This window comes from Tachyglossus aculeatus, chromosome 20, assembly GCF_015852505.1.
Source record: "Tachyglossus aculeatus isolate mTacAcu1 chromosome 20, mTacAcu1.pri, whole genome shotgun sequence".
Classification (NCBI taxonomy): Eukaryota; Metazoa; Chordata; class Mammalia; order Monotremata; family Tachyglossidae; genus Tachyglossus; species Tachyglossus aculeatus.
The window spans coordinates 30,290,510-30,308,429 of NC_052085.1; the positions used below are offsets into that span (position 1 = coordinate 30,290,510).

At 47.8% G+C, this 17,920-nt stretch overlaps 1 protein-coding gene across 7 annotated transcripts in view; it reads left to right on the top strand.

The window, feature by feature from the left end:
* Window positions 1-17,920, top strand: part of DLG2 (discs large MAGUK scaffold protein 2) — a 793,095-nt gene that overhangs the window by 496,284 nt on the left and 278,891 nt on the right. For all 7 annotated transcript variants that reach the window (XM_038761625.1, XM_038761626.1, XM_038761629.1 and 4 more), the window contains one exon: window positions 6,670-6,723. In XM_038761625.1, coding sequence (XP_038617553.1) covers window positions 6,670-6,723 — 54 coding nt within the window. The remainder of the gene's footprint in view (window positions 1-6,669; window positions 6,724-17,920) is intronic.

Genomic DNA, 17,920 nt, shown 5'->3' on the forward strand with positions numbered 1-17,920 from the left:
AGTGTGGCCTACTGGAAAGAGCACTGGCCTGGGACTCAGGGGACCTGGGTTCTAATCCTGGCTCTGCTACTTGCCTGTGCTGTGTGACCTTGGAAATGTCTCTTAAATTCTCTGGGCCTCTGTTTCCTTATCTGTGAAATGGGGATTCAAAATTCCTCTTCTCCCTCCTTCGTAGGCTGTGAGCCCCATGAGGGACAGAGATTGGGTCTGATTTGCTAGAAAACTGCTCGGCACCCAGTAAGCTCTTAACAAGTAGAGTATTTCTAATATTATTGTGCAAGAAGACAATGCCACTGATGGTGAAATGCACCCATGGGTCTGTGTGTGACAGAAAAGGCCAGTGTGCGGGATCAATATGAAGGCTACATTGTTGCACACATAAAGGCTTGTTGTGTTGCTGTGTTTAACAAGCTTAAAGTACTTTCAATTCGATGGAAAAACATGATTATGGGCTTGAATGTCTTTTATGGGCCAATCTTTTCAGGCTTTCAAAACACACAACACCTGTGTGTAGAATGATTCTGTACTAATGTACAAATTTAAGATTCTCTCGCAATTAGCTGGAGGCTGCGAGCGAGGGCTAACTCCCTTTCTCAGCTATGAAAGACCCTCTTATGCCCTACGTGAGTGACTACAGAATTTAGCTGGGCCTGTGTGGCAAAACCTGGACGAGAAAAGAAAGCGTTAACGGCGGGTGACATACTCTCTCCACAACAGAGCACCAGAAATGATTTTCTTCCTATTTGATCATCTTCTGATGCAATTACGTTCATTAGGCTCCCGGCCGGGCCAGCTGCAGGTCTGGGCTCTGGACAGAACATGTTAAACAGTTGTGTCCTGTCCCCCTGAGGGACTTAGAGCCCAGAACTGGTGGGCAGATGCATTTCCAGATACATGGGTGATGCCTGTTGTCCTTTCCTGAGACAGTACTGTGTGCTTCATGCTCTGCCCTCCCCCCCATCACTGCCCTGGAGGGTCTCACTGCTCCTCAAGATGTCCCAAAGGGTCCAGGCCCTCTGACTCTGGCCCTTGGGAGACCATCTGCATGATTTTCAGCCGCCTCGTCCACTGTGATTGAGGGACCCTGTCTGACGCCTTCCTGTTTGATGGTTTTTTTTTATGGCATTTATTAAGCGCTGACTATGTGCAAAGCACTGTTCTAAGCACTGTGGGGGATACAAGGTGATCAGGTTGTCCCACGGGGGGCTCACAGTCTTAATCCCCATTTTACAGATGAGGGAACTGAGACCCAGAGAAGTGAAGTGACTTGCCCCAAGTCACACAGCTGACAATTGGCGGAGGCGGGATTTGAACCCGTGACCACTGACTCCAAAGCCCGGGCTCTTTCCACTGAGCCACGCTGCTGAAAAGCAGCGTGGCTTAGTGGATAGAGGACGGGCCTGAGAGTGGATAGAGGATGGGCTCTGCCATATATCTGCTGTGTGAACTTGAGCAAGTCACGTCACTTTTCTGTGCTTGCATTTCCTCACCTGTGAACTGGAGATTAATCAATCAATCAAGCAATTGTATTTATTGAGCGCTTACTATGTGCAGAGCACTGTACTAAGCACTTGGGAAGTCCAAGTTGGCAACATATAGAGACAGTCCCTACCCAACAGTGGGCTCACAGTCTAAAAGGGGGAACCTCATGTGGTGTAGGGACTGTGTTCAACCTGATTAACTCGAGTCTACCCCAGTGCTTAGAACAACGCTTGGCACATAGTGAGGGCTTAACAGGTACCGTGACTATTATTATTTGAAATACCTGGCCTTCCTCTGCCTCAGCTCCTGGGAGAGGAGTTGCGGGGCTCCTCCGAGGACCCTCGGTATCCTGTCCTCATCTTCCAAGGAGATTTCATGTGGCGTCTCCACGAGCCATTGTATAACAGAGTCTGCAGACATCAGTGAATTCCCAGTCGGGAAAGGCATCGGGAAAGGCACTGCCTTTGTGCCCTCCTAGCTCCCTGGCTCCTTCCTCTGTTTCACATTGATTGTATTTATTGAGCGTTTACTGTGTGTAGAGTACTCTACTATGCACTGGGGAGAGTTCAATATAACAACAGACACATCCCCTGCCCACAGTGAGCGTACAAGCCACCCCTGCCGTCCCGCCAGCACCCCTCCATTCCTTCCCCACCATGGCCCAGCCCCCTTATGGCAAAAAGCTTCTAGGATAAGCTCAGCTCCAATAATAATCAATCAATCGTATTTATTGAGCGCTTACTGTGTGCAGAGTGCTGTACTAAGTGCTTGGGAAGTTGGCAACATATAGAGACAGTCCCTACCCAACAGTGGGCTCACAGTCTAAAAGGCTGAATGGTGACTGTAAGCTCCTTACCGGCAGGGAACGTGTCTATATGACACTCCCAAGAGCTTAGTACAGTGCTCTGCACATGATGAGTGCTCAGTAAATATCATTGATGATGGCGAGGTCAGACCCAGCCCCTCTCCCTCATGTGACTGATAGTCTCTTAGGAAAATAATTAGAAAGATTTGCTAGGGAACAAGGTCTTCTGGAAGGGAGAAGGGCTGAGGAAGGAAATTCAGTGGGTCAGATCCAGGAACTATTTTCTCAGAACAGAAAGGGGAAAAGTAGTTGAAGTGGTGGACATGCTGAGCAACATTTATTGAGCTCCAGATAAGTCATTTTTCCCCTGTGATACAGGATGTTAATCCATTCATTTATCCTAACCCAACTTGATTATTGTATCAGCCTTCTTGCCTACCTCCCTGTCGCTTATCTCTCCCCACTCCAGTCCAAACTTCACTCTGCTGCCTGGATAATTTTTCTTCAAAACCATTCAGTCCATGTTTTCCTACTCCTCAAGAATTTCCGTTGCCCATCCACCTCCACATCAAACAGAAACTCCTTACCATCAACTTTAAAGCGCTCAATCACCTTGTCCCCCCACCACCTCACCTCACTGCTCTCCAATTCAGCCCACACACTTTACTTCTCTAATTCTAACCGCTTCATGCCTCTAACGCTAACCTTCTCACTGTATCTCGACCTCATTTATCTTGCTGCTGCCCTCCCACCCACGGTCTGCCTCTGGCGTGGAGTGCCCTCCCTCTTCATGTCCAAAAGACAATTACTCTCCCCACCTTCAAAGCCCTTTTGAAGGCACATCTCCTTTAAGAGGCCTTCCCTAAGCCCTCATTTCCTTTTTTCCCACTCCAATCTGCGTGGCCCTGACTTGCTCCCTTTATTCACCACCCTGTGCCAGCCCCACAGCCCGTAATTTATTTATATTAATGTCTGTCTCCCTCTCTAGACTGTAAACTTCTTGTGGGTAGGGAATGGGCCTGCCAACTCTGTTATACTGTCCTATCGTACTCTCCCAAGTGCACACAGTAAGCACTCAATCAATCAATCGTATTTATTGAGCGCTTACTGTGTGCAGAGCACTGTACTAAGCGCTTGGGAAGTACAAGTTGGCAACATATAGAGACGATCCCTACCCAACAGTGGGCTCACAGTCTAAAAGTGCCCTAAATACGATTGATCAATTAATATGGAACAACTCTTCCACCAGAGTCGGTCAAGGCACTGAGAAACCAGTCTGACCTCACCAGCGAGCAGTTGGTGCCCCCGCCCAGCCGCACCCTTGCAGGATGAGGGCGGTCGGGAAAACCCACTCAGGAATCAATCAATCAATCAATCATATTTATTGAGCGCTTACTGTGTGCACAGCACTGTACTAAGCACTTGGGAAGTACAAGTTGGCAACATATAGAGACAGTCCCTACCCAGCAGTGGGCTAACAGTCTAGAAGGGGGAGACAGAGAACAAAACCAAACATACTCACAAAATAAAATAAATAGAATAGATATGTACAAGTAAAATAAATAAATAAATAGAGTAATAAATATGTACAAACATATATACATATATACAGGTGCTGTGGGGAAGGGAAGGGGGTAAGATGGGGGGGATGGAGAGGGGGACGAGGGGGAGAGGAAGGAAGGGGCTCAGTCTTTCCCTCCCCGCAAACCTTCGGCCGCCTAGGAGACATCCCGGCCGAGGGGGCTGCTTCCGGCCTTGGCTTTCTCATCTGCTAATGCTGACCTAGTTTGCCTGGTCGTTAATAACCCAAGAGGCTGCGGGATGAATCAGTAAGCAATGTAATCAGAGGACAATGTAACGGTGTTGCTATATTGTACTCTCCTCAGTGCTTAGTACACTGCTCTGCACCAAGTACTCAATAAATATGATTGACTGACCTATGGGCCCCACTCCTGCTCTTCCCCCCCCCCCCCCCCCAATAACATGTTGAGCACATAGTAAGCACTTAGCAAATGCCACAATTATTATTATAATTGCTGTTATTATTTTGGGGGAAGGCTGGCAGACAGATACAGAGCAGTAGGAAAGATTTAGACAAATTGGCAATGGCAAGCGAATGGAAAAATGAGAGGAATGAATAACTGCCCAAGTGCTAATAAGGATGGCTTTGTGTATGTGTATCAATCGATGGTATTTATTGAGCACTTAGTGTGTGGAGAGCACTGTGCTGAGTGCCTGGGAGAATACAACACATTTCCTGCACATACGGCCCTTACAGTCTAGAAGAGGAAACAGACGTTAAAATAAATCACAGTTATGGGCATAAATTCTGTGGGGCTGAGGGTGAGATGAATGAAGAGTACAAAGGGTATATATATCGGAGACAGAAAATAACCCTGTAGGAAAAGTTTTTGCAAACCAACTCGTTATTTGACGTCATTCTCTCCCCCACCTCTATTATTCCACCCCCGTAGCCACTGTTGCCATCCCTCTCCCGAGCTCGTTTGCTCCAGCATTGCCTGGGTGTGCAGAGCAGAATTAAGCAACTGGAAGAGCATTCAGATGCAGAAATGGCAATCTCTACCCTCGAGAGGCTTACAGTCTACAGGGGAAGCCAGGCAGGTGGGAATTCACAACTGCATCACAGTCAGGAGAGCGTGTGGGTAGCAATAAATAAGCAGCGCAGAAGATGAGTAAAACAAGAAGAAATAACAAAGTGAATAAGCCGTAGGCTTCCTCCCTCGACTCTGGCCGTTAAACAGCCTCCTGTTTGGCTGAGATGAGTATGAGTGCTTTGCTGTGTGGGTGGGGGATAAGAAATAAAACTTCCTTCAGTGGGGAGCCAACAAGCCCATGACTCTTTAATGGCCCCGCTTAATCACGGTGACGGCGAGAAAGGGTCACTGCCTCGAGAAATCTCTAGCTGCGGATGGAGATTGGCAGAGAGGAGTGATCCAAGCCTTTGCAGGCGACCAAAGCTGACTTGTGAATGGACTCTTTTAGACTGTGAGCCCACTGTTGGGTAGGGACTGTCTCTATATGTTGCCAACTTGTACTTCGCAAGCGCTTAGTACAGTGCTCTGCACACAGTAAGCGCTCAATAAATACGATTGATTGACACTGGCTACCGGCAGACCCCTTTGAAGGTGGCTAAAGAGATGGCCACGTGATAATGCTGTGGTCATTTAGCCTGATTCACAGCCTCCCGTCCCCCAAGGATCCGGAGTCTCCCAAAGGATGTGGCATCTGTGGGAAAATCTTAGGGGGAGGATGCTGAGAAGCCCCGTTCTTTGGGGGCAAGGAGTGTGTTCTCCCAAGAGCTTTATGAAGATGATAGCGGTAGTAGTAACAGTATTTATTGAGCGCTTACTGTATACAGAGCAGCGTACTAAGCATTGGGAAAGAGTAAAGAGATGGGAATTAGGCCTGTATCTGTCCCTTCAGGGGTTCACTGTCGCAGAAAAGCAGTGTGGCTCAGTGGAGAGAGCCCGGGCTTTGGGGTCAGAGTTCATGGGCTCAAATCCCAACTCCGCCACTTGTCAGCTCTGTGACTTTGGGCCAGTCACTTAACTTCTCTGTGCCTCAGTTCCCTCATCTGTAAAATGGGGATTAAGACTGTGAGCGCCACGTGGGACAACCTGATCACCTTGTAACCTCCCCAGCACTGAGAACGGTGCTTTGCACATAGTAAGCGCTTAACAAATGCCATCATTATTATTATTATTATTATTATTATTATTATTAATTTTGCAAATGAGCGAACTGAAGCACAGAAAAATTGTGACTTGTCCAAGGTCACACAACAGGTGCCTGGTGGAGCTGGAATGTGAGCCCACGTTTGGGTAGGGACTGTCTCTAGATGTTGCCAACTTGTACTTCCCTAGTGCTTAGTACAGTGCTCTGCACACAGTAAGCGCTCAATAAATACAATTGATGATGATGATGATGAATGGAACCCAAGCCCTCTGACTCCCAGGCATGTGCTCTTTCCACTGGGCCATACTGCTTCTCTGGAGATCAATCAATCAATCAATCAATCGTATTTATTGAGCGCTTACTGTGTGCAGAGCACTGTACTAAGCGCTTGGGAAGTCCAAGTTGGCAACATATAGAGTCGGTCCCTACCCAACAGTGGGCTCACAGTCTAGAAGATGTCTTGATTCCCAGAGCAGGGTCTGACCACTGCACCACTCGTGGAGCCCAAAGTGCTTATTGCAGTGCTTGGCACTTAGGTGCTCAGTAAATACCACTGGATTGATCAACGGGTGCTCGTTGCCTTGTTTCCCAGCACGGAAGGAAAGAACTAGGATGAATTCCGGTGCTAATCCCTCGCCTCGATTGTTTGCTACTTACGCCTCTCCTTTCTTCTCCTTGTCCAACAGGCCAGCCCTGCTCCGATCATCGTCAACACTGATACTTTGGATACGATTCCGTATGTAAGTAAAATTGTCACCCACTATTTTTTTAAAAAGTTACTCCTCAGCCGTTCACTAAAAGGAGTTCTCTAAGCAGTAAATCAGCCGCCACCATCTAAGTGCCTCCAGGAGGCCGGGGTATAGTCAGTTCTAGTCAGGAAAACCCATAAAATGCTTTTTAATAATTGTGGTGTTTGTTAAGCGCTTACTACGTGCCAGGAACTGTACTAAGCACTGGAGTGGATACAACTAAATTAGGTCGGACACAGTCCCTGCCCCACAGGGGGCTTACAGTTTCAATCCCATTTTACAGATGAGGTAACTGAGGCACAGAGAAGCAAAGTGGCTTGCCCAAGATCAAACAGAAGACAAGTGGTGGAGGGGGAGGCCCGAGTTCTATCTATAATAATAATAATAATGGCATTTATTAAGTGCTTACTGCATGCCAAGCACTGTTCTAAGCTCTGGGGAGGTTACGAGGTGATCAGGTTGTCCCACGGTCATCCCTATCTGCTACAGAAGCAGTGTGAGAAGCAGCGTGGCTCAGTGGAAAGAGCCCGGGCTTTGGAGTCAGAGGTCATGGGTTCAAATCCCAGCTCCGCCAATTGTCAGCCGTGTGACTTTGGGCAAGTCACTTCACTTCTCTGGGCCTCAGTTCCCTCATCTGTAAAATGGGAATGAAGACTGTGAGTCCCCCGTGGGACAACCTGATCATCTTGTACCCTCCCCAGCGCTTAGAACAGTGCTTTGCACATAGTAAGTGCTTAATAAATGCCGTCGTTATTATTATTATTATTATTATTATTATTACAGCATGTTTAGAATTGGCCGTGCAATATTGGCTATATCGCCCAGGGGCCTGTGTGCAGAAAGATCCATTTCTTGGTTTCTCTGACCAAGAATGGCAGCAGAAGACACCACTGTCTTAGCTGGGGGGGATGGAGGGGACCGGAGAAAAGAGTTTTTCCTAAAGTGTCAGTCTTCTGATGCTTTTGTCGGCCTGTCAGCCACGCTGGGAGAGCACACCCCATTTGACTTGAAAGTGGTCATCAAATCTGGGTCGAACCGATGCTCCCTCAATTAGTTTTTGGAGCTGGCGGAAGAGCAGCTGTCCTTGTGCCGGAACTGGAGCGTTGATACCATTCATTCATTCACTCAATCGTATTTATTGAGCGCTTACTGTGTGCAGAGCACTGTACTGAGCGCTTGGGAAGTCCAAGTTGGCAACGTATAGAGACGGTCCCTACCCGACAGCGGGCTCACAGTCTAGAAGGGGGAGACAGAGAACAAAACAAAACATATTAACAAAATAAAATGAATAGAATATGTACAAGTAAAATAAATAAATAAATAAATAGAGTAATAAATACGTAAAAATATATATATATATATATATATATATAAATATGTATATATATACACCACATCCAGGAGAGCTGGAGCTGCCAGTCACGCTGACCTTGCTGACCAGGCCAGAGCTGTGGATGTGGAGGAGCGGATATTTTCTGAGAGGGAGGGAATGGCTTTGTGTGGAGTTCAGCCTTTCCCCATTGCTTTAGATGCTCTTTCTGGCTCCCCGATGGTAAAGCCCCGCTGCTGGGCTTTGAAATAACTCCCCCCCCACGCTCCCATGCATTTCTACTGCATATTTTTCTTTTTCTTTCTTTTTTTACAATATTTCAGCCCTTACTTTGTGTCCAGCGCTGTTCTAAGCATTGGGGTGGATGTATGTGAATTCGATTGGACCCAGAGTGAGCTCACAGTTTAAATAGGAGGGAGAACAGGAGAACTGAGGCACAGAGAACAATAATAATGGCATTTATTAAGCGCTTACTATGTGCCAAGAACTGTTCTAAGTGCTGGGGAGGTTACAGGGTGATCGGGTGGTCCCACGTGGGGCTCACGGTCTTCATCCCCATTTTACAGATGAGGGAACTGAGGCCGGGAGAAGTTAAGGGACTTGCCCAAAGTCACCCAGCTAAGTGGTGGAGCCGGGATTTGAAGTGAAGTGACTTGCCCAGGGTCACTCAGCAAGCAATTGGCAGAGCCCAGACTAGAGCCCAGGTCCTTTGCCTCCTGGGCCTGTGCTTTTTTGGCAGAAGCCACTCTCCATCTCTTTTGTTGTTTTTATGCATGGCTTAATAGATTCATTCATTTATTCAATCATATTTATTGAGCGCTTACTGTGTGCAGAGCACTGTACTAAGCGCTTGGGAAGTACAGGTTGATAGGTGCTAAGTGCTCAGGCAGGTGCAAGATCAGAATCCTCATTCCACAAGGGCCTCACGATCTAAGCAGGAGGGAGAGCAGGGTTCTGTTGCCCATTTTGTAGATGAGGAAACTGAGGCGCAGAGCAGTTAAGTGACTTGCCCAAGGTCAATCAATCAATCAATCATATTTATTGAGCGCCTACTATGTGCAGAGCACTGTACTAAGCGCTTGGGAAGTACAAATTGGCAACATACAGAGACAGTCCCTACCCAACATTGGGCTCACAGTCTAAAAGGGGGAGACAGAGAACAAAACCAAACATACTAACAAAATAAAATAAATAGAATAGGTATGTACAAGTAAAATAAATAAATAAATAAATAGAGTAATAAATATGTACAAACATATATACATATATACAGGTGCTGTGGGGAAGGGAAGGAGGTAATATGGGGGGGATGGAGAGGGACGAGGGGGAGAGGAAGGAAGGGGCTCAGTCTGGGAAGGCCTCCTGGAGGAGGTGAGCTCTCAGCAGGGCCTTGAAGGGAGGAAGAGAGCTAGCTTGGCGGATGGGTAGAGGGAGGGCATTCCAGGCCCGGGGGAGGACGTGGGCCGGGGGTCGATGGCGGGACGGGCGAGAACGAGGCCTAACGGTGAGGAGATTAGTGGCGGAGGAGCGGAGGGTGCGGGCTGGGCTGGAGAAGGAGAGAAGGGAGGTGAGGTAGGAGGGGGCGAGGGGATGGACAGCCTTGAAGCCCAGGGTGAGGAGTTTCTGCCTGATGCGCAGATTGATCGGTAGCCACTGGAGATTTTTGAGGAGGGGAGTGATATGCCCAGAGCGTTTCTGGACAAAGATAATCCGGGCAGCAGCATGAAGTATGGATTGAAGTGGAGAGAGACACGAGGATGGGAGATCAGAGAGAAGGCTGATGCAGCCAAGGTCATCTCTCAGAGGCAGTGCTCTGCATCATCATCATCATCAATCATATTTATTGAGCGCTTACTATGTGCAGAGCACTGTACTAAGAGCTTGGGAAGTACAAATTGGCAACATATGCACACAGTAAGCGCTCAATAAATACGATTGATTGATTGATACTGACAGGCCAGTGGCAGAACTGGGACTGGAACCCCGGTCTCCTGCTTCCCAGCCCCGTCTCAATCCCACGGATAAGGACATAAGTGCCGTGGGGCCGAGGGAGGGCTGAAAAAAGGGGAACAAGTCAGGGCAACGCGGAAGGGAGTGGTGGGGAAAGGAGGAGGTGTGCCCTCGGTAAGGTTTTGAAGGTGGGGAGAGAAATTGTCCATCGGATATGAAGAGGGAGGGTATTCCGGGCCAGAGGCTGGATGTGGGCGAGAGGTTGGCAGAGAGATGAACGAGATGGAGGGACAGGGAGTAGAGTTCTCTTGCTTCCGTCTATCTAGTAGCCAGCTCCAACGTCCGCTCTTCTTGTCAGGAGTCTAGCTATCGTGCCTTTTCTGCACTTAGAAGCCCCCATCAGCTCTGATGCTGATTGCGGGGGCAGCCTCTTTGACCCCCTGCACCCAGCCCCCGCCCCCAGGCTCCAATCCCCGCGTTCCAGTTGCTGGCATCATTTTCAGCTCTATTTAATGAAGAAAAAAGGTTCAGTTCCCTGGGGCATTAGAGGCATGTTGCAAGAGAACATTTCCTTCTTTAAAAGTTTCACCGGGGTGGGAAAATTAGCTTAAAGTGTAAAGGTTCCCGATAAATTGCATTACAGATAAGTGTATTAATTTTATCAGCAGGAAGATTTGATTTTGGAAAGAACACAATCCACGGTCTTAAGGGCAATTAGCTCTTTCCTACGCTCGGTGGAAAAAGGCAGAAGAATTTCAGAGAATCTGGGGCTTCACTAGGAATGTATTTATAAACCGCCTCGCACGGGAGCCGGAAATGGGTGACTAGATTTCTTGTGGCAGGAAAACTTCTGGAAGCCGGTGCTTAACAGAGGGTCGTTATAGCACGTCATCCTCGAGTCTTGCTCGGAGAATTCTGGCAATTAAGGGCATTTCCAAGGGATGGAGGCTCTGAAGGGGCGGGGCGGGAGGGTGCCATCATTTGGCCTCACGGTAGTCCAGTCTTCCTAGAATCATACTCTTAGTTTTGCATTGATTAAGCACCTGCTGTGAGGAGAACACCGCGCTGAGTCCCGGACGGAAGCCGGACACTGTGGTGAGCATTAATCGCTGAATTATTGTGATGGACAGTGATCTGAACTGACCGCCTGCTGTATACAGGGTAACTGAGTCTTAAGCTGTGCAGAACACTACGCTGAGTGTCTACTGTCCTCAGGGCACCCAACTGAGTACCCACCATATGCAGGGCACTGAATTGAGGGCCTTTCATGGGTGGGATGGTTGAGCACCAACTGTGTCCTAACACTTGCTTTCCACAGAACACGGGACAGTCAGTCAGTCGATTGTGAGCCCACTGTTGGGTAGGGACTGTCGCTATATGTTGCCAATTTGTACTTCCCAAGCGCTTAGTACAGGGCTCTGCACACAGTAAGCGCTCAATAAATACGATTGATGATGATTGTATTTATTGAGCGCTTACTGTGTGCAGAGCCCTGATCTAAGCGCTTGGGAGAGAAGCAGCGTGGCTCAGTGGAAAGAGGGCGGGCTTGGGGGTCAGAGGTTATGGGTTCTAATAATAATAATAATAATAATGGCATTTGTTAAGCGCTTACTACGTGCAAAGCACGTTCTAAGCGCTGGGGAGGTGACAAGGTAAGAGAAGCAGCGTGGCTCAGTGGAAAAGAGCCCGGGCTTTGGAGTCAGAGGTCATGGGTTCAAATCCCAGCTCCGCCACTTGTCAGCTGTGTGACTTTGGGCAAGTCACTTAACTTCTCTGTGCCTCAGTTCCCTCATCTATAAAATGGGGATGAAGACTGTGAGCCCCACGTGGGACAACCTCATCACCTTGTATCCCCCCAGTGTTTAGAACAGTGCTTTGCACGTAGTAAGTGCTTAATAAATGCCATTATTATAAGGTGATCAGGTTGTCCCACAGGGGGCTCACAGTTTTTATCCCCATTTTACAGATGAGCTAACTGAGGCCCAGAGAAGTGAAGTGACTTGCCCAAAGTCACACAGCTGACAATTGGCGGAGCCGGGATTTGAAGCCATGACCCCTGACTCCAAAGCCCGGGCTCTTTCCACTGAGCCACGCGGCTTCTGATCGTCCCGGCTCCACCACTTATGGGCTGTGTGACTTGGGGTAAGTCACTCAACTTCTCTGTGCCTCAGTTCCCTCACCTGTAGAATGGGGATTAAGATGGCGAGCCCCCCGTGGGACAACCTGATCATCTTGTATCTCCCCCCGGCACTTAGAACGGTGCTTTGCACATAGTAAGCGCTTAACAAATGCCATCATTATTATTATTATTACAGTGTAATGATAAACTTGACACATTCCCTGCCCACAACGAGCTAGAGGGAGCACCTGCCACGTGCGGGGCACTGGATCGAACACCTGTTGGGTGCAGAGCGCTGTACTAAGAACTCGGGAGAAATTCAGAGGCCTGCCCTTGGGGAGCTTCCAGGCTACCCCCTCCCCTTCCATATTGCAAGTGATCCCAGCAGCCTTCAGGAAAGAGGCTAAGGACCCGCAAACACACCTGGTTAGAAATTGTAACATCCTGAACAATTGCCGGATCATCTACTCTTAGCCGGCAGTGTCTCCCAGAGGATATGCTAGAAGGAGGTAAGGATCCGTTTTTCCGACCAAAAAGTGAGTGATGCCTGTTGAGATCTTTTGGAAGGATTGGCTGATCCGGTGCCAGGGTGTACTGAACCCTAAGCAAACAAGTTGTTTGTTTTTATAGCTTTCCCCCCCGGGGTTCGGTTTTTTTTTAATGGTATTTGCTAAGTGCTTACTCTTTCCCGGGCACTGTACCAAGTTAATCAGGGTGCTCGGAGTCTTAGTCCCCATGTTACGGACGAGGGAACTGAGGCACAGAGAAATGAAGTGACTTGCCCAAGGTCACGCAGCAGAAAAGTGGCAGAGCCAGGATTAGAACCCGGGTCCTCCTGGGGCCCAGGCCCGTGCTCTTTCCACCAGGCTATGCTGATTACAGAGTTGCTATAATGGTCATATTTGTTATGTGCTTACTACAGTGCCTTGCACATAGTAAGTGCTTAATAAATGCCATTATTATTATTATTATTATGAACCCCAAAATTACTGGGGTTCATTCATTCATTCATTCAATCATATTTATTGAGCACTTACTGTGTGCAGAGCACTGTACTAAGCACTTGGGAAGTATAAGTTGGCAACATATGAGACGGTCCCTACCCAACAGCGGGCTCACAGTCTAGAAGGGGGAGACAGACAACAGAACAAAACATATTAACCAAATAAAATAAATAGAATAAATATGTACAAATAAAATAAATAAATAGAGTAATAAATACGTACAAACATATATACATATACAGTCCATCTGATCAGACAAGATCCCTGTCCCACACAGGGCTCCCAGTTTGAGGGAGGGAGAACAGGTATAATTATTATTATTATTATTATTTGTTGTTAAGCGCTTACTATGTGTCAAGCACCGTCTTAAGCATTGGGGTAGATACAAGATAATCAGGTCTCACATGGGGCTCACAGTCTAGGTCGGAAGGAGAACAGGTATTGAATCCCCATTTTGCCACTGAGGCACTGAGAAGTAAATTGATTTGCCCATAATCACACAGCGAACAAGTGGTGAAGCTGGAATTGGAACCCAAGTCCTCTGACTCCCAGGAGGAAGCTTTTTCCGCTGATTCCTGCTGCTTCTCCATGCAGTTTGGGATGCTGAATATGGGAATTTAAAGAGGCTAACGTTGAGATTGGTTGCCACAGCATGAGGGTAGGTAGATGGGGAAGAAAAAAAATAGGGAGAGCGGTTTCTTAAGTGCCTTCTCTTTGCCGAGATCTGTACTAAGCACTTTTGATTGAGGGAGGGTGTTTCAGTCCTTGGAAGGGCTTTGACAGCTCTCTCAGGAATTTCTTTTTATTCTAAATATTTGCTCCTAAAGGCATTCAGTCAAACTAATGGATCCTTCTTCCTCTCCCCCTTGTCCCCCTCTCCATCCCCCTCATCTTACCTCCTTCCCTTCCCCGCAACACCTGTATATATGTATATATGTTTGTACATATTTATTACTCTATTTATTTATTTTACTTGTACATATCTATTCTATTTATTTTATTTTGTTAGTATGTTTGGTTTTGTTCTCTGTCTCCCCCTTTTAGACTGTGAGCCCACTGTTGGGTAGGCACTGTCTCTAGATGTTGCCAACTTGTACTTCCTGAGAGCTTAGTACAGTGCTGTGCACACAGTAAGTGCTCAATAAATAGGAGTGATTGATTGATTGATTGATCAATGGTACTTATCGAGCGTTTAGCATGTGCAGAGCACTGTACTAAGCACTTGGAAAAGTACACTATAACAGAGTTGGTAAGCACGTTCCCTGCCAGGTCCAGAACAAATCACAGTGACCTGGTTTTAGTCCACAAGGAGCTTGACTGGGCCGTCGCCATTTAATCCCGACGCTGTGGAAGGTGAATTCAGTCCCTCAGTAGAGGTTATTTATGGAGCACCTTCTGAGTGTGAAGCACTGAGCTAAACGCTCGGGAGCACTCACCAAAAGCAAGATACAGTGCTCTGCACACAGTAAGCGCTCAATAAATACGATTGATGATGATGAAGACACACATACCCTGCCCTCCAGGAACTCACAAGCAGACAAAAGCACTATTAGGCGGGCGTCTTCCCAGACCTAGATTGTTTTCCTGGGGGAAACCCATGAACCCCCTGACTCGCTCCGGGATCCTTCTTGCTCCTCCTCCTCCCATGTCCCGATGGACACAGGCTCCGCTTCTGGGCCATGGATCTCGGCATCCCGAGGCGCTAGATTGTAAACTCTTTCAGTGCAGGAATCCCGGCCATTCGCTTCGTGAAGTGCTCTACTCAGAGTTAATGGGTTGATCTGTCAACTGACCAGGGGCGAGGAGAATCAATCAATCAATCAATCCTATTTATTGAGCGCTTACTGTGTGCAGAGCACTGTACTAAGCGTTTGGGAAGTCCAAGTTGGCAACATATAGAGACAGTCCCTACCCAACAGTGGGCTCACAGTCTAAAAGGAGAACTCAAGCACCTTTCCGAAGCTGAGGTACTCCAAGCCCACCCCTCAACCCCGACATCCTTCCCAGTGAGAAATCCCAGCAGGATTTATTAGCTTAAAGTGGATGCTCCTGGTGGGCAGGGATTCATCATCATCATCAATCGTATTTATTGAGCGCTTACTATGTGCAGAGCACTGTACTAAGCACTTGGGAAGTCCAAATTGGCAACATATAGAGACAGTCCCTACCCAACAGTGGGCTCACAGTCTAAAAGGGGGAGACAGAGAACAAAACCAAACATACTAACAAAATAAAATAAATAGAATAGCTATGTACAAGTAAAATAAATAAATAAATAGAGTAATAAATATGTACAAACATATATACATATATACAGGTGCTGTGGGAAAGGGAAGGAGGTAAGATGGGGGGGATGGAGAGGGGGACGAGGGGGAGAGGAAGGAAGGGGCTCAGTCTGGGAAGGCCTCCTGGAGGAGGAGGGATTGTGTTATATTCTCCCAAGCGCTGACCTCAGGGCATTTCACCCAGTGGCAACCACCACCACTGACCTTCGCATAGCCCAGCTGCCTGATTTCCTGGGCCTTGGCCTTGTTTCTTTGACGTTCTGGGTACGTAGGCCCTTGCTAATTTGCAAGGCTGCCCTAATACTTAGCAATTATAGAGCACCTAGTGTTTTCACCTCATTAAGTTCACACTGTTAATTAGCCAGCGCAGAGAAGAACTTCCCTAAGTAGGTAATTAGGGAGTGACCCCAGTTTACAGATGAGGAAGCGTGAGGCTCAGCGGAGTCCCGGTAGCAAAATGGCCGGACCCGTTTCCAAATTGGCTCTCTGATTGCCGCCTCCTTGCTCAACTGCATTCCTGTTGAATGCCAACCGGAATGCCAAATGGGCATTCGTTGTTCCGATCTGTTCACCAGCTCTCTCTCCTGCCCCGGGCCGGGGCCACTTCAGAAGATGAAAAGTGGAGTCTCCCTTTGAGAAAAACTGAAGAGCCTTGAGACATCGGGCAAGTCACTTCACTTCCCTGCCGAGAAGCAGCATGTTGTAGTGACTAGAGCATAGGCCTGGGAGACAGAAGGACCTGGGTTCAAATCCCAGCTCCGCCGCTTGTCTGCTGTGTGACCTTGGGCAAGTCACTTCACTTCCCCGTGCTTCAGTTGCCTCACCTGTAAAGTGGGGATTGATACTGTGAGCCCCGTGTGGGCAGGGACTGTGTCCAACCTGATTTGCTTGCATCCACCCCAGCGCTTAGCACAGTGCCTGGCACATAGTATGTGCTTAACAAATACCACAATGGTTACTGGGTGAAGACCCACCTCACCATCTTGTTGCAGGCTTCCCTTTCCCTACCCAGCACCAGGAATTTGGCTGTCATTGTTGCTTTTGACGCGATCATGGACAGCAGTATCTTCTGAAAACAAACGTGAGCATCTTTAGAGCATTCCCCAGTGCTTAGTAGAGTGCTTAGCAAACATCACTATTGTTATTATTAGACCAGATACATTGGTTGTAATAATATTTTTTGAGAGTGTGCCGAATACTGTGCATAGTACAGCTGTGTATCGGGAATCCGAGCTCGGAGAAACAGAGGCAGCCCAGCCTCGATCCTCTTCTGCAGGGAGGTTGGGCACTGCGAGTGGAGAGGAAAGAGCCCGATAGAGAGGCTTGATTAGTTTCCCAAAATACCCTCACATTCACTTGAGTTTCTAATCACCTCTGTTTTCCTCACTCGCCAATTCTGCCCATCAGCCAACGTCACTTGACTCCTCCAGCATGATTGGGGTGAGAAAAGCTCTTCTCAGGTCATTTGATGGCTTTTCAAAGTTGTTATTATCATTATTATAACAACAATAGGACTAACAGAAACGATATTGATTGTGGTATTTGTTGAGAGCTTACTATGTGCCAAGCACTGCACTGAACGCTGGGTTAGACACAAGATAATCAAGGGCCCACATTGAGCTCACAGTCTAAGTAGGAGGGAGAACAGGTATTGAATCCCCATTTGGTAGATGAGGGGACTGAAACACAGAAAATAATAATACTTGTACATATCTATTCTATTGATTTTATTTTGTTAGTATGTTTGGTTTTGTTCTCTGTCTCCCCCTTTTAGACTGTGAGCCCACTGTTGGGTAAGGACTGTCTCTATATGTTGCCAACTTGTACTTCCCAAGCACTTAGTACAGTTCTCTGCACACAGTAAGCGCTCAATAAATATGATTGATTGATTGATTGATTGATTAATGGTATTTGTTAAGCACTTGCTATATGCCAAACCCTGCACTGAGCACTGGGGTAGACTCAAGTTAATAAGGTTGGACTCAGTCCCCGTCTCACATGGGGCTCACAGTCTAAGCAGGAGGGAGGACTGGGTTTGAATCCTCCTTTCACAAATGAGGGAACTGAGGCATTGAAAGTGAAGCGACTTGCCCAGGGCCATACCGCAGACAAGTGGCAGAGCCGGGATTAGAACCCAGGACCTTTGACTTTCAGGCCTGGGCTCTTTCCTCGAGGCCACTGCTTCTCAAAACACATGGAAGAGCTTTTAGACTGTGAGCCCACCGTTGGGTAGGGACTGTCTCTATATGTCGCCAATTTGTACTTCCCAAGCGCTTAGTACAGTGCTCTGCACATAGTAAGCGCTCAATAAATACGATTGATGATGATGATGATGAAGCAGGAGGGCGGGAGGCCGGTGGCCGAAAATACCCCACACCGGGCAGTACCGTGTCTTTGCGGGACAGGGGACAGACCACCTTCCAACCGGACCACCCTACAGGTGGGCACAGATAAACCCCGGCCGGGCAGGAAGCTGGAATCGTCCTGGGAAAATTCCCCA